This window comes from Parasteatoda tepidariorum, chromosome 2 (assembly GCF_982258835.1).
Source record: "Parasteatoda tepidariorum strain Cologne lab strain chromosome 2, Ptep-v5.0, whole genome shotgun sequence".
Classification (NCBI taxonomy): domain Eukaryota; kingdom Metazoa; phylum Arthropoda; class Arachnida; order Araneae; family Theridiidae; genus Parasteatoda; species Parasteatoda tepidariorum.
Window position 1 is genome coordinate 85953409 of NC_141756.1, and position 16503 is coordinate 85969911.

The 16503-nt window shown below is 25.3% G+C and overlaps 2 protein-coding genes across 4 annotated transcripts in view; one reads left to right on the forward strand and one right to left on the reverse strand.

Annotated features, from left to right (window-relative positions):
- Window positions 1-1845: 1845 nt before the first annotated feature.
- Window positions 1846-11291, reverse strand: Pis (phosphatidylinositol synthase). Its single transcript, XM_016060999.5, has 6 exons — window positions 11153-11291; window positions 8783-8917; window positions 8537-8690; window positions 7917-7998; window positions 6940-7021; window positions 1846-2138 (listed from the first exon to the last, which is right to left on the reverse strand). Exons 1-6 carry the CDS (start codon window positions 11190-11192, stop codon window positions 1981-1983), a joined length of 651 nt encoding a protein of 216 aa, XP_015916485.1. The 5' UTR covers window positions 11193-11291; the 3' UTR covers window positions 1846-1980.
- Window positions 11292-11476: 185 nt separating this feature from the next.
- The window catches only part of ATP7 (copper-transporting ATPase 1), a 31420-nt gene continuing 26393 nt past the window's right edge, over window positions 11477-16503 (forward strand). For 2 of the 3 annotated variants that reach the window (XM_043054977.3, XM_043054975.3), the window contains exons 1-2: window positions 11477-11609; window positions 14045-14288. In XM_043054977.3, the coding sequence (XP_042910911.2) occupies window positions 14184-14288 (105 nt within the window). In that variant the 5' untranslated portion in view covers window positions 11477-11609; window positions 14045-14183. Of the gene's footprint in view, window positions 12037-14044; window positions 14289-16503 lie in introns of all 3 variants that reach the window. The other variant, XM_043054976.3, reaches the window with a different exon arrangement.

Consider the following 16503-nt stretch of genomic DNA (forward strand, 5'->3'; position numbering starts at 1 on the left):
GTTAAATAACCTAGTCCTATTATACAATGTAATAGAAGATTACATGTAAATGTAATACAATATCATACGTTAATAAAGAAGAAATTTGTATAATATATTCAATCAGTTTTGTAATAACCAAGACAAAACTACATGACAACAATTTAAAAAAAAAATTTTTTCCTTTTATCTACTTATTTTTAAGTCTTGGGTGGAATGTAAAAAGCAAATAAAAGTATAAATTACATATCTAAGTGGCAGATGTAGAAAAAGAATTATACAAATAGAAAACTAGTTTTATAATTATAAAAAATAAAATAACAATAATATAAAATAAGAAATGCATTATACATAATTGTAAGGGGAAGCTTTAAATACTGTGAAACTTTGAAGAAAATTTATCATTAATAATAATTAAAACATAGACAAACTATTCGAATATATAAAAATTACAATTGAAATACTTTTGGACATGCAACAAAATTAGAAAAATGTAAAAATCAAAATGGCAGTAACAATAAAAAATCAGTAAAAAGACAAGATTAATAAAAAAAAAAATGGATTTCATCTGAAAAAAAAAGTTACTAATATTTTTTAAAAAGGAGGAGGAAAAAAAGATATGTGTAATTTATCAACTGGCATGATGTTAGCTAGATATATATTAAATTTGTAAAGTTTTATATCACTTTTAAGCAAGGATATATATATTTATAATAAACACCATACCATTGTAGAGATAAAACAATTTAAATTTAAATTAATGCTTTTATAAGTAACAGTTTTTTTTTTTCAAAGTTCCATTTTAACCTAAATTTAACTAATACCTATGCTATGCTCATACCAAATATTAATCTAAATTTTGATTTAATTATCAACACATGATCCTGACATCAATTAAAAATAATAGTTAATATGAACAACGGCAATATTTTCTAGTTTTAATATCATACTTTAAACATAGGCAAACATCAAATTAAATAGTTAAGTATTTATTTTCACAAAACTTTACAATAATGTAAATACGAATAACTTTGGGTATTTTTTCTAGAATCAAGAATACTAACAATACATTTTCCCCCCGATGACTGCTTTTCAAGTTCACAATTGCAATGCCATGATTAATCTGCAAAAGTGATATTTGCTAGCTATACAAGTCAATTTTTATTTCATTGCAATCCAGTAGCATCACATTAAGTTACACAAACAAGCAACTATTTGGGAAGAGCCTTTGATTTTTTTTTTTAAGTTTGAAAGCAAACCTCTTTATTTCAAGTGTTATAAGACATCTAAGCAAGCACTATTCCTGCACTATTTACATTTCAACCAATCTAAATTTAAAACAGTTTTTTTGCTTTCTATCTTTTTGTAGTTTATGACCTTTAGTTATAAATGGAATCAAATATTAAAGTTGTCTCAAGGAAAAAAAAACTTTTTTTAATATGTTAATCTTAGAAAACAATAGTATATTCAATTATAATAATTTTAATTATAATAATATTAATTATAAATATATATCTGAATTTAACAACTAAAGATATACATATTTATTAATAATAAATATGTTTTTAGGTATGATTTTATTTTGAACAAAAATCAACTCATATTACTTAATTTAAAAAATACTTAATACATAAACAACTTTAAATATAATGTGTTTAAGTATATTTACAAACATTAACCTAAAAGTGATTAAAGCAATTCAAGAAATATTGACAAATCCTGAAAAACTAATATTTCTTAATTGTTTTGCCTAAGCAAATGAATGATTTTAATTAATGATTCCATCTAATGCTAATTAAATCAAGTCTGATTTTAAAAAAATAACTTTTTTAAAAATAGATATTTAATATAAAAGTCAATTTAAGAAGCTGACGGTTATATATTTTTATATGATTCTATAAATACATTGAAATATTTGTATAATATATATCATTATTAGGAAATATCAACAAATAAATATCTTCAAAGTTTCCCAGTAAGTAAAAGATACATAATGAATTTCTAATGTTTTTTCTTGGATTCAATGGCACGATCATTCACATCAATAATACTAATATTGACAGATGCCACATACATTTGAAGGAGTGTTATTAAGGTTTTAACAATAGCAATAGGAGTAGTGAGGTAGACCAGCAGTTTGAAAAGTCCTATTCCTAAAACTGAAATAACAAAAAATGATGAAAATATGTTTATACAATTATTAGAATTATCAAAATATATTTCTATAAAATAATAAAGAATAATTGAGATTCATATTTCATGCAGAAGGAAACAAAAAATATTTTTTTTTTAAGCTACCTGAACCACACAAATAATTTTAGTTTTTTAAAAAATAATTACAGTTCACTAACTTCACATAGCGTATTCATAAAAACTTATATCTGAGATTTCAACTCTGAGATTTTTATACTAAGCATCATTTTCAGCTATAAGAACAACATTTTCAGTAATTTTATTTTTATTTACAAATTTTTTTTTGAATTTTTGTGTGAATATTGTGAGAGATAAAATATAATTCAAACTTTAGATTAATATAAAGTTCCTATACCTAAAGCAAGTTTTCAGCAAGAAACTTTTAAAATTGTCTTTTTATTTCATACTGAAATCATGTTAGTTGCATCAAGCTATGTTTTGTTTTTATTAGCAGCAGCAAAACAATATAAAACTATGCAAAGTTGAATAAATTACTGATCAATTGATCTAGTTCTTTAAATATATTTTAAATCTTTAATCAATATAAATGCATAAATATATTTTTAGTTCAATTGCAAAATTTTTCTTAAAAATAACTTCGTATTGATAGAGAATAATTTTTTTTAATCAAAAATATTAACTGTTCATAAGACATGTAATAATACAAATAACTTAATAAAAAAGTAAAACATGAAAAAGTTACTAAAAGCTAGTTTTGTCAATAAATATACAAATATTTAACTTTAATTTTATATATAATAAGATGCTTTGTATAGTTAAGATTAGTTTCAAAAATTAAACATTCACAATTTTTTTTTGTTTTTCTCAATTTTCATATAATTTAACTATACACAAATGCTCTAATATTAAGAAACACTACTAGTACGACCTGACTGCATAGAATTGATCATTTTATGTAAGTAACAAATAAAGGTTTAAGTTAACCATTTTGGTTTTGCTAAAGAATTATAAAAGTTGTAATTTTTAATGTTTCATTTATCTTTTCATTGTTTAATTTGCCCATCATACTAGAAAGAAGAGTATTGTTATATGCGCAAGAAATATATAATGTTGTGGTGCAAATGGAATTTGGAAAAAATCCTACAAAATCTGCAAAAGGGATATTAACAATTCTTTTTCTTTCAACATTAGTTAAAAAAACCAATGAAATCAGCTAACAATTCAGAATTTGATGCTGCTTAGCATAAATAGCTTAGTCACAAAAATAACTATGGAGTACTGCTATATGGAAGTAAATTTTAAAATATTGTCAGACTGTTGTGGAAAAAAAATAGAATAAAAGTTGCTTATAAATTTTGACACTATAAAGCTTCTTATTAAAAGAAACTGTCATTTAGAAAATTTATGGATAAAAGATTAAAAAACGATGTAGCCTCTATAATCTGAAGACAGTAAAAATTCTTTACAATGCAAACCTTGAAACCAGAGACAGTATTTTATAGGATTTTGTGTTATATAGATCAACTCACAAATCGCTAAACTTACCTACTAAACAGGGCAATATTAGTCTAGAACAGATCAATCTTAAAATTATTTAAAATAATTTTTAGACACTAATACTTAAAAACGTAAAAATATGCATTAAGTGCTTATAAATTACAGAAAAAAATATTTAATTTTCTAGAGCATTGGAGCTAATAACAAATTTATCAATTTTGGTTTGGTTAGCTTTTGAAGTTGCTACCTCTTTTGTAAGATATTTTATATAATTATAAAAATATTATATATAATTTTAAAAATATTATTTATAAATTTAAAAATATTATATAAAATATTTCAAAAAAGATGATTTTGCTAAGGTTGACAAAACTTTAAGTTACTACAAAACATATTAATTTCTCTCTAGTTCATTACAATTTCACTGAATGATACGGTGCAAATTAATTTAAAGTTCAACTTTTTCTTTTTTTGGTTTATAATCATTCCTGAGTTAAAAGAACATTTTTCTTTTTATGATTTAAAAACAAAAGTTCTAAAACAAAGCAAATTTTTTTTTAAAATAATTTTTTCAAAGAAATTGTACACAGAATTTTAGAAACATACAATATAAGAGAATATATATATATATATATATATGAATAAGTTCAAAATGAAGAATAAAACAAAGAAAAATTATAGACATATGAAAAAAAAGGGGGGGGGGGAATAATAAGTAAAAAATAACAAACAACAGTTTATATAACATATATAATAGAATAAAAAAAAAAAAAGATTAAATTTTATTTAAAAAACCGGAAAAATAAAACCGGGGGAAAAAAAGATATAATCTTTTCTTCAGCCCACACGATTATATCCGCAAAACAGAGTGCTTTCTGATATTGTATCAATTAAGCCAAAGCAAAATATATTAATACAATAGTGTGAGGAGCACTCAAAAAATTTTTTTATAAAAATAACAACAAATAAAAAAGATCACAAAAAGTAAAAATAGCACGTAAAAACAGAAAATAAAATAAAAAAACATTTAAAAGGGACTATAAAGCGAGTAGCAAAATCAGATCAACTTACAAGGACAGAAAATATTTCAAGAATGATTTAAAAAATTTTTCGCAGAAAGATTGCCAGATTACAAAATATGAAAACAAAAGCGCAAATTGAGTGTAACAAGAGGGTTTTAAAGTGTCGTTCTTACTGCACTTCAGATTTATAGTCCCTACTCGCTTTATAGTCCCTTTTAAATGTTTTTTTATTTTATTTTCTGTTTTTACATGCTATTTTTACTTTTTGTGATCTTTTTTATTTGTTGTTATTTTTATAAAAAAATTTTTTGAGTGCTCCTCACACTATTGTATTAATATATTTTGCTTTGGCTTTATTGATACAATATCAGAAAGCACTCTGTTTTGCGGATATAATCGTGTGGGCTGAAGAAAAGATTATATCTTTTTTTTCCCGGTTTTATTTTTCCGGTTTTTTAAATAAAATTTCATCTTTTTTTTTTTTATTATTATATATATTATATAAACTGTTGTTTGTTATTTTTTACTTATTATACCCCCCCCCCTTTTTTTTCATATGTCTATAATTTTTCTTTGTTTTATTCTTCATTTTGAACTTATCTAATGAGTTCTGTTTACTTGCAGCTTAAGTGCAATAAATGAAACTTATTGTTTTTCTTAACTTTCTTCGTGTTTTCTTGTATTTACTTATATATATATATATATATATATATATATATATATATATATATATATAGTACAACCATTATTATCTGAAGTGGCTGGGTAATCAAACATTCAGATAATGGGGGTAAAGCCATCCAATTTCATTTGCACTTTTTTTTTCATAATCATTTATCTAGTTTTATTGAGCTCCATCTAGTTTAAATACTGAGTGTTATATATTTGAAATTTTAATATAATCCTTCAATAAATGTCATATTTTCAAAGAGGTATAAAAATATTTTAAGCAATAAAATCCTCTAGTTTTATTTCCCCACTTAACGTTACTCCTTTGCTTCTTTCTGGAAAAAATCATTTGTACAAAGGACCATTTAGTTCTGAATTAATAGTTGATTTCAGTAATCTTTAAAGTTCTTTCTATGGATTTACATTTCTTGGTGGGCATTGCAAAGTTTCTCAAAATACGATGTTTTATTCTTCAAGTGAAAATAACACAAGATGCCTCTTTTTAGAAAATATAAAAGCCATGATGGTTAAACAAAACTATACTAGTAATAACAAAAGAATGGACATTACAGTTTCAAAACTACAGCAACCACCTTTAGTGACCAAGAAAAATTTTATTTGTTGCTCCCATAAAACAATCAATTTTATGAAGTCGTACATTACAAACAGTATTTTTTTACTTTTTAAGCTTTAGGTACAAAAAAAAAATTCTGCAAAAGTTTGAGCATGAAAAAGGATCGGATAACTGAAGTTCTACTGTTAATAATTATACCCCTGCACTAATATTAACTAATAATTATTGAAATTTTTCGAAAGAATTAAGTTGGATTTATAAAACATGAAGTTAAACTATCAAGTGTTTGAGCTAGTTATTAGATGTTAATAAAAAATTCTACTCAATCAAAATTTTAACTAGAGTAAAAAAAATTTATAAAGAGATACAGATTATAAAAAGTAGTTTTTTGGCAGGCCAAACTTAATTAATTTATTATGCAATACAAAACAATTTAAAAGATACAAAATACAAATTAAACTAGGAGGTTAATTTACATTACAGTAACAGATATTTATCATAGCATGATTAACAGTTGTGACATCTAATTTTAACATAGTTATTACTTCACTTCACAATCTATTAAAATATACAATACAATCAAAAGGTGATAAGAAAAACAGATTAGCTCTGATTAGTTTCATTCTCATTATCATTGATCCATCTCATACATAATTTATTTAACCTTGTATCAGTTAAATATAGATAATTTTGGAATGCTGATAATCTAGAATCATGAATCATAAATCAAGTGCATTAATATGATTTTTTTTTCAGTATCATATCACTGATTTAATGAATTATGTAATAAAAATATGTGAAAATAAACAACTGTAAAATCAAATGAAATTCTCAATCCACACATTTTTGTTTACTTTTTAGTCCAATTAAAGAAGCACAAGTTAGACATTTAGATTTAAAGGAAAACCAAGTGAGTCTTTAAATTCAAATATAGAGCAATTGACTCGCATAAAACAATAAATCTCTTTACTAACACTTTGCAGAGTGAAATTAATAAACAAAATAGGTCATATTAGAATGCAAAATAATGATAATAACATTTACCTGTGGGCCCAGAAGTAAAATAGACAAGATAAAGCATACTATAGAACAGTTCATTTCCAGCACACATGAAGAATAAAACAGGCTGTAAAAAAATTTTCATACAATGTAAATTTTTTTTTTTTACTTACACTTAAAACATTGTAGTATATGATCTAACACAAGTGAATAATTAAAGTAAAGAGGAGAATAATATAAGTCACACTTTCAAATTGTTTCGGAAATGGTTTGTAATGAAAGGCACCACAATTTCTAAGTAGGCAATAAGATGCACCTGTGCATTTTAGAAGTCCGGAAACTTGGAAAGTATCTTTTATTATTTTTTTATAACCGTCGTTGAACAGATGACCCAATTTTTGGGTTTATAACTACTAATGTTCAACTCCGTAGCCTTATAATTTCGAAACCAATCCAGAAGACAAAGGAATTCCTGGATCAAGTATTAGGAGAAATTTGCCTTCGCTGGAACTAGCCCGTATTTGCATTACACGGAGAGGAAGACCACGAGAACCTCCCACGGCAACGGGACTATAACCCATGATCCATCTACCACTCAGGATATTTCACGTCAGCACTGTGGTCAGTGCAAGCTGGATGCAGATTTGTATCAACCAGTCATTGGTAGGATTTGAACCCAGTTCACCTCATTGGAAGGCGAGCACTCTACCCCCTGAACCGCTTCAGCTCTAGAAAGTACTTATCTTGAAACAATACTAAGGAACAGTTTGGTATATAAAAAAATGCACCTTTCAGAAAAAGTGTTGTTTAATAAGATATCGTTTCAAGCTCTTCAATTAAATAATTACATAGTAAGTAGATAGTTTAGAATAACAATAAGGATCTGTTCAATAAAAGATAAAAATGTAAGTTTTAATGAGAAGTTGCATTGAAATTAACACCTTGTAACTTTAAACAGCAGGAAACAATTACAAATTTTAATATTATAGCTAAGGTTGAGTGTGTAGTTTACTAGTACTTACCCTGGAAGTATAATAAAGATGTATTATCGGATTTGAAGAAGGATCAATAAACTTGTGACTAGTTTTACCTTGCATCATTGACCTAGAAAAAAAGTAAAAACTCAATAAAACAAAATATTTATAACAAATAATCAATGTAACATATATCTATGAATACTTTTAGGGATTCAAAAATTTCATAAACTTATTATTGATAGGAAATAGCAGTATACTTAGTTTCTTCTATTTTCGAATCTTTCATTAAATGTAATATCAGTTTACTTAGTTCATGCTTACTTTAATTATATCCTTGAGAATAGAAATTATGCAACAAAAAGAAGAAAAATAAATTCATAATAAAAGTTAACATCCAGTTTGAAAAAATTTAAAGAAATTTTTACATAAATATATATGGATGATTTAAGGTGTTGATCTTTTTCATTTGCTTAAATTGTTATATATTTGCTTAATGCAATTTTAATTTAGATTGTGCAAAATTTTCAAAGAGATTTCGTAAAACGTAAGTGAAAAATTAAACAAAAACCTTCCTGAGCAGCTTAAAAAAAGCTGCCATTATTTAAGAGTATGATGGGTGGTAAAAATATTTTTAAAAAACATAATATTAAAACAAGAATTATTACCCATGCAGATGAATCCAGTGCCCAGCTATATCAATAGCCATACTCAATTGAAAAAGAATCATCCATTTGGGATAAAAGCATGAAAGAACTACAAGTAAACACATTGTAGCACAACGGTCCGTAAGTTGATCCAACATCGCTCCAAACTTTGTACCTGTAACAAAAAATCATATTCAATTATAGTTTGAAGATGTAATATGATGACAATCGGTAAAAATAGCTCTTTATAAATAAAAGATATAATACCTTGATTCAACCATCTTGCAGCATAGCCATCAATAGCATCCAGAAATCCACTTAATAAATAGCAGAATGTTGCCTTTAAGTAATTAGTAGGCATATAATAGAAAGAGATGATTGCCAGTAGAATTCTGGCATAGCCTAAAATTAAGGTAATATTATAAACATTTATATTTGCTTGAAACAAATCCTGAAAAAATAAATATATAAACACAATTGGCTAAAATCAGAAAGAAATTATTATAGGAATAAAGAAAAACATTTTCATTTTCTTAAATATGCAAGGTGAATAAGTCTCAAACAATTGGAGAATACAGTCAAAAATTTGTGCCAGGTATCTAAATTTTTACTTTGTGTTTGATTGATATTTCTTCATGATGTTAAAAAAAAAAATCTCTGATATCTAGAAATTTCAATGATAAATTACTTAACTTAAATTCCAATATACAAAGTTTTTCACAGGTTACAGTGATCTGGAAAAACTGTCCTTCCCCTTTAGCAGGGTGTCTGTTTAAAAGAAATTTGGGTCCGTTAATGGACCCTTCACAAAATATCTTTTCATAAAAACGGACCCTTCACAAAATATCTTTTCATAAAAACGGACCCTTCACAAAATATTTTAACTTAAAAACGGATCCTTCACAAAATAATTTATCTTTTAATCGGACCCTTCACAAATTTGTTTATCTTCATTATTGTTTTGTTAATCAAAAAAAACCTTCCCAGGAAGGGTGAAAGACAGATGTAAACGAACTAAATTTTGTCTTCAGCAGACGCTTCTTCCTTTATTCGTCCGAAAATGAATATTCTGCGTTCAGCAGTATAGGCTAAATATTAAATATTTGTATGTTGCATCTCTAATTTAGTAGCAGCAATTGCTGCTTATTTTTTAAAATTTAATTTTTTTAATTATAATTTTACAGTGTTGAGCATAATCTTATATGTCTGTACGATTTAAAAACTCCTTGAAAAAGTTTTTTTGCAATAACGGACCATATTTGCACAAATTCACAAATGCAGGACACTGGTTGAAAGAATGTGATTTAACATTTATTTTATATTCACAAATCACGAGTGATTTTGTCACAATTGTACAAAAATGGTTTTTTCACAAAATGTCTTGACAGCCCCTGCCTTTAGATCTATCTCTAAATTCTGGAAGTAACCCTATGATTAAATAGTTCTGCCATTTATCTGGGGCTTCTGAGCTAGATCACATTTTTATCCTTGAGGTGCTTTCTGGTCTTAATTCACAAAGCTATTACATGGCAAGCTAGGCTTGCAGAAGCGTCGTTATAAGCAGCAAATGAGGAAAGAAGAATGCTAAGTTAACAATTATCTAATTTCTTTTTATACGCTAAACTTCTCCTATTATATTGACTTATTTATTTTTGGAAGTTTTATCAGAAGTTCATAGAACATGTGCAGTGGTTAGCGTGCCTGACTGCGGAGCTAATGGCTGCGGGTTCAAATCCCAGTCAGGGCTCGGATGTCTCTCTCTCTGTGTTTTCCTCTGATATGTGAATGTAGCCGACCCTATAAACGGGTTCTTGTGGCAGTGTGGTATGAGTAATGCTGCTCACCTACGTGACTCTGGCCACAGGATACTCATCAGGCAAAGCAAAATGAGCAACACTTTTCATGGCGAAGAACGATAAGTTCAGTGCCTGCCATTAAAAAAAATTTAAAAAAAGAACATGAGCACTAAATAACAATGCTAGCTGTATAATAATGCTATTGCTCTTTAACATTCTGAATTTACAAGTGAGAGAACTTTATGAATTAAGAGTTCCAAACTTTTTTTCGCTAAATCAAAAAATATTTAAGAACCAAGAAATTAACTTAATAAGTTAATTAAGAATTAAATTATTGTGGTGCAAAGAAAATAACACAGTAGTGTTCATTCTATTTATACAGACTTATACAGATAAAAAAAATATAACAGCATCAGATATAGAGATTTGCCATAGATAATTGTGGGAATAATATTAAAAGATATTGTTTTTCTTACTTTCATTTCAAACTTAATGTACTGTTTTAAAATCATGCGATTTTTAAAACTCTGATCCATTTTAGTCATATTTTTAATTAGTTTGAATATTTTAAATATGTAACTGTAACAATGTGGCAGAGAAATACAGTATACTAAGATTTATACTCAAAAACATCATGGACACACATATAAATTAAGATTATATCAAGCCAGGAAAAAAAATAAGAACTGCTTTCAAAAATAGACAGTAAAATTATTGTTTAAAAACGAAAACTTATATTACAATTTTAGAATAAATCTTGCAATTGATATTTGAAATAAAATTTATAAAGGTTTGTGCTGCTAATCTTTCAATTGGTATTGACCAAATCAAATGCACGTACCGATTAAGTTCGGAACAAAGAGAAATATATTTTCCGACATTTAATCTGAAAATTGACCTTAATTAATTTAACAATAAATCCCTTTAAATCCGCTTCGCTCAATCGAAAGCAACGAAAGCAGAAGTAAACAACAACAAATTTAAAAAGTGAAAGTTGAAGTGAAAAAAAATTATTTTTAAATTAAATTTCATTTCATTGTTAATTACTGAGAATTTTGAACGTTTTTCTTCCATTTTACAGCCGTCACCATTGATTGTTACATTATCGCATATTAAATAGCAAAAATCTATGGCAAAAGGTCAGATATCTCTTTTTCGATTTATTGCGTAATAAATATTGGGACATTTGCTACGTGACTGTGGCAGCCTTCCCACTCCCTTTCCCTTTCTCCTTTTTCAAGTTTCAGTATCGAAACATGTAGTTGTTTATATGGTTTGTGAATTATTTCAAGGATTTCGTAAGTTTATTTAATAATTATAAAACTGACAGTCATAATTTAATAGTTAGTAACCAATTTTTACCCCAATGAAGGAGTAATTTGCTCAAATACTTTTATATAGTTATTGTTTGTTACTGATAAGTGCCAGGCTCGCTATGGTACAGACGAAAATGGGACAGAAAGTGTCATAGTTCACCCCTCTCGTTGTAGTTTAAAGTTTCAACTTGTAACTCTAATGATGTAAAATTAATATAGGTTTATTCTTACGATTTAGATGCGTAATGTGGGAACTTTATAAATTGTTCTTAATTATCAAATTTTATATCTGTGCTGTACAAACTGAAAAAATGTCATAATCTACCTTTTATCTCTTGAAGTTCATTAAACTTCTACAAGTGTTTTGCATTTTAATGTGATGAATATTTAAAAGTGAACTTATTTATTTGTATGTATACATTCCAATATCTAGAATTGAAGTTTAATTTCTCTTTGTTTTAACTTCATTCTTTTCTTTTAACACTGACATGCTTAAATTACGCAAATCTATTACAAAAAGTTAGATATTCATAAGTGTTATGATTTATTTAAAATATGAAGTTGTATTAATGCGCACTTTTTCTATTTTTATAAATATTTCTTTGTTTTCATTTTAAATTATTAATCTTAAAAAAATTGTGCTAATTTTTAATTATACAGGTACAATTCTTAGATTCATGAATATTACAGCACTTTTTCATATTAAACTTCTTATATTTGTTTAGCTGCTATAGTCATTTTATTAGTAAGCATTAGAAACTAGTAGAGAAAAGACAAAATTATTAATTTAAAAGCTGAACAAGAAAAAAAGCAAAAAAAGAAAATTGCACTATTTCGGGAAAATATTTCCTTATTGGTATCTTTTGATGCCAATTAAAATCAACAAAGCTGCTAAGAGTTTTGTACTTGTAAGAAACTAAAAAAAATTGTTGAAGCTTGTAACAAGGTGGTTATGAGTTATACCATTTGAATTTGTTCTATATTGCACTTTTATTTAGTTTCTTGTGTGCTACTGCCTGGTTGTCACTAGAAATTAGACTATTTTAGTGCAGATTCTGATATTTAAATCTTTATTTTCTAATAAAATCCTATTTATGGATTATTGTAAGTATCAAATCGAAAAACTTGATGTTAATGTAATAAGTACCTATTAATTTAAGATTTCATTCTTGCATATGTTTATAAATTATTTAATAACTATTTTGCAAGTAAGTATTTAATCTTGATTTAATTAAAATGACTTATTGACAAACTTTATTATGATATTAGTATTAGTTCCTGGTGTAATGTTAAAAAAAAATATAAGCAATTGTTCAAAATTTATTTCTAATTTTTTTGAATTTTTTTTTAAATTTCAATTTGTTCCATTTTTTATATTCTGGATAAAATTTATGTTCAAAATAATGTATTTTACAAAAAAATTTGTTTTAGAAGATAATTAAAATTAAAAAAAATTTCCATTATTTTTTATTAAAAAGATTTTGAGTATAATATTAAGACAATGTTTGTCTACATATCTCCACTCTCCTTCTAAATTCTTCCCCTTTATTTGAATTTTCTAAATATTTATCATTTTAAGAATATCTGCTTTCATAGTTAGTTAAATTCCAATTTGTTTTATGAATTTAAAAAATTTATGTACAAAAAAATAATAATACTAATCAGAGTTAGAATATAAAGTTCACACTTATGGCCAAGAGATTTTCCAACTTGTTATCTTTATTCACAAAGGGGGATGGTATATAAATAATAATTTAATTAAAAAGTAATTTTCCTTTAACAGAAAAAAACCTGATAAATTCAAATAATGATTAAATTTGAAGAAGAAAAACTTGAAAACTTAAGGGATATCTATTTTATTTACTTTTCCCGGCCAGTGATGAGATTTAAAATTGCAAAAAAATATGTTCAACAAGATATCTGACGTTCCCCTAAAGGAAGTTTAAACTTTACAACTAATGGGGAAAGAAGAAGAAAAAATTCTGATATTTTAGAAATTGGTTCATGTATGTATGTTACCTTGAGATGTTATACTTTGTATCTGAGTAGCACAGTAAAGTATTATAAAAGAAATATCAATATTTTATTTAAAATTAAATAGTTTGAAAGTAGCTAAATGAATTAATTTATCATTCTAATGAAATACAGGCATGTTTTGTTGTAAAACTTATTAAATGATTTGAAAAATTAAATTTTTAGTTAAATTTATTTTTTTAGTCTAGATTTATTTAATATTTAAAAAAATACTTGCATAAGTACTATAATTAGTTTATTTTTGAAAAATTTAAAATAAAAATTTACTTTGTATTTAAAAAAAAAACTTATATAATTTAAATTAAATCTATGAAATTTTAATAAAATAACCACCAGAATTCTTCATTGTTACTGATCTGAAAATCTATTTTCTTCTATTAAAGGTACTATTGACATTCTCCTGTCTAGCAGCTTATCTTTGAAGGGGGTTATATATAGATTTCCTGGAAGTCTGTCTCTACTAGAAAAATATTCACTCATCTTTAAAGAGATATGTCTTAAGTGTTTGTAAAGTACTTAAAAATGAAGATGTTAACTAAGCTAGGAATTGAAGGAATGACTTGTCATTCTTGTGTCAATTCCATTGAAGAAAAGATAGGAGAAGTTAATGGAGTTATCAAAATCAAAGTAAGTGATTATTTTTAATTTTGGTGTCTTGCCAACATATTCTTATATTTAGCTTTGTTAAGTGTCAACATAGTTGCTTAATATTTTTGTACTTTTTTGTTAATATTTTTTTTAACTTTAAATTTGATTTTAAGTTTATATTACATTTTGCAAGTTATAATATTTTTTTTCTTTTTTATAATAAAAAAAATTTTAAAAAAATTATTTTTCTATCAAAATTTTTAAAACTACTTTTAACTTGTTAACAAATTACTGAAAAACCGTATATCACAAAACTGTATATTTTTAATGGTTCTGAATAAAGAATTAAATATTAGTTATCTGTTTCATAAATTACAATACATGTCATATTAACTTATTTGTAAATAATTATTTAAAAAAAATATAAAAGTATTTCTTTTGGTTTCTATTATATTCCATGAAAAGATCAAAATTAAAGATAGAAATCTAAGTTATGTTTAACGTAAAAAAATAATGTCTATAAAAAATATAAAAATAGCAAGGAACTGAATTATTTTAATTGCACCAAAGCAATAAGTAATTAAGACTTAAGTCTTATAGCTCATATATTTTACTTTAGTTAATACTTAAATTTATAAGATTGTTAGTTTTTCCCTGGATAAGCTTCTTAGAGAAAAACAGGTTTCTCTGTGATTTCAATCTTTTGCATTCTTATGTTCAGTTCTCTTCAACATGTGGTACTTAAAGAAATATAGATACGTAAGTTAAAAATTTAATGTTTTAAAAATCTTATTGTAAAATAAAAATTTAATCATGAATTTGAGTCTTTAAATACTACAAAATGTATGTAAATAACTGCTAGTCTTTACTTTTATTATGCATTGCTTTTCTAAACTCTGAAGGTCAGCAATATTAGATGACCTAGTTTACAGTACAGTTATGTTTTGATTTTTAAAGTTTTGGGTAATTAGATTAAAAAACCTGACTATAATTGTTTATTATCTGTGTATGATTCACATTTGTTTCATAAAAATAAAAAAAATATTTAGCATTAAAGTGGTAATTTTATTATAGTGGATAAATAAAAAATTTATAATGGTGTATATATAATTCACATAAACAAATTGATATTGATTTTTCAAATTTTGCTTCTATCACTTATTAAATTAAAACTGACTATAAAATTTATGTAAATTTTTTTTTTTTTTTTTTTTTTTTTTTTTTTTTTTAAAACTATGATTTCATATAAATGATTTAGTGATAATCCTATACATATTCAGTAAGTTTTTTTTTCTCAGAAAATAACTTTTTAATAAATATTTGTAGTTTTTTGTAATATGAGAGTGTAACAAATAAAAATAAAGTTATTTGATAATTTTAAGAAATAAATATATTTTCTTGACAATTTCTCTATATTTTCAAAATTTTGGGATTACCCTAATTTTCTAATTATTTAAATGTATATTTTGTTTACTCTGTCTCAGTCGTAGAGTAAAAGGTAAATAACTAGATTGTCCTATTAGAAATAACTCTAACTTTTAATACCAGCTATGTCTTTTAGAGATATTTTCCATATTGTGATCTGCCATGTCAACTGGAATCCCCAATGCAACAACTTGATTTAAACAGGAAAAATTTTTATGAAAAAATATGTAGAGGTTTGCCTGTGGTTGGGTACGAGTTCGAGTTGGTCCCTTTCTACAATTTTTTTTCTTCATTTATCAGGGGCCTATACCCGGAAAGGTCCAAGACTTGGCGATTATTCTGCCACAGGTTACGAAATGAGAATCTCTCCTGTCTTTTATTAAAAAAATAAATAAAATTAAAGTTATACATATATTCATTCAGTTGCCTCTAATCTCGTTTTACTTATACTTACAATAAATTCACCAATTAGTATTAGTAAATAAATTTGAAAACAAATTTTTAATTGTATTACTTGGCAAATGCTCTAAGAAATACTATTGTAACAATTAGTAGTTATTGTAACAACATGGAGGAAAGAGTTTCTATGATCTTCTGCAACCAAGTCTTCTTATATCTAATTTCTGTTATTACTAATTTTTTAGTTGCTGGTTGGCTAAAGGATTAAAATGTTTTGTTTTTTTTTTTGTCCTTTTATGTATAAATATTTTAAATTAGTTTTCTAACTATATTTAAAACTGGTGTTTTTATTTTCGGAAAATTTAACAATTTTTGTCAGAAGTTTTTTTTTGTCTGTACAAATGTGATATATCTTTAAAATATGCATCTC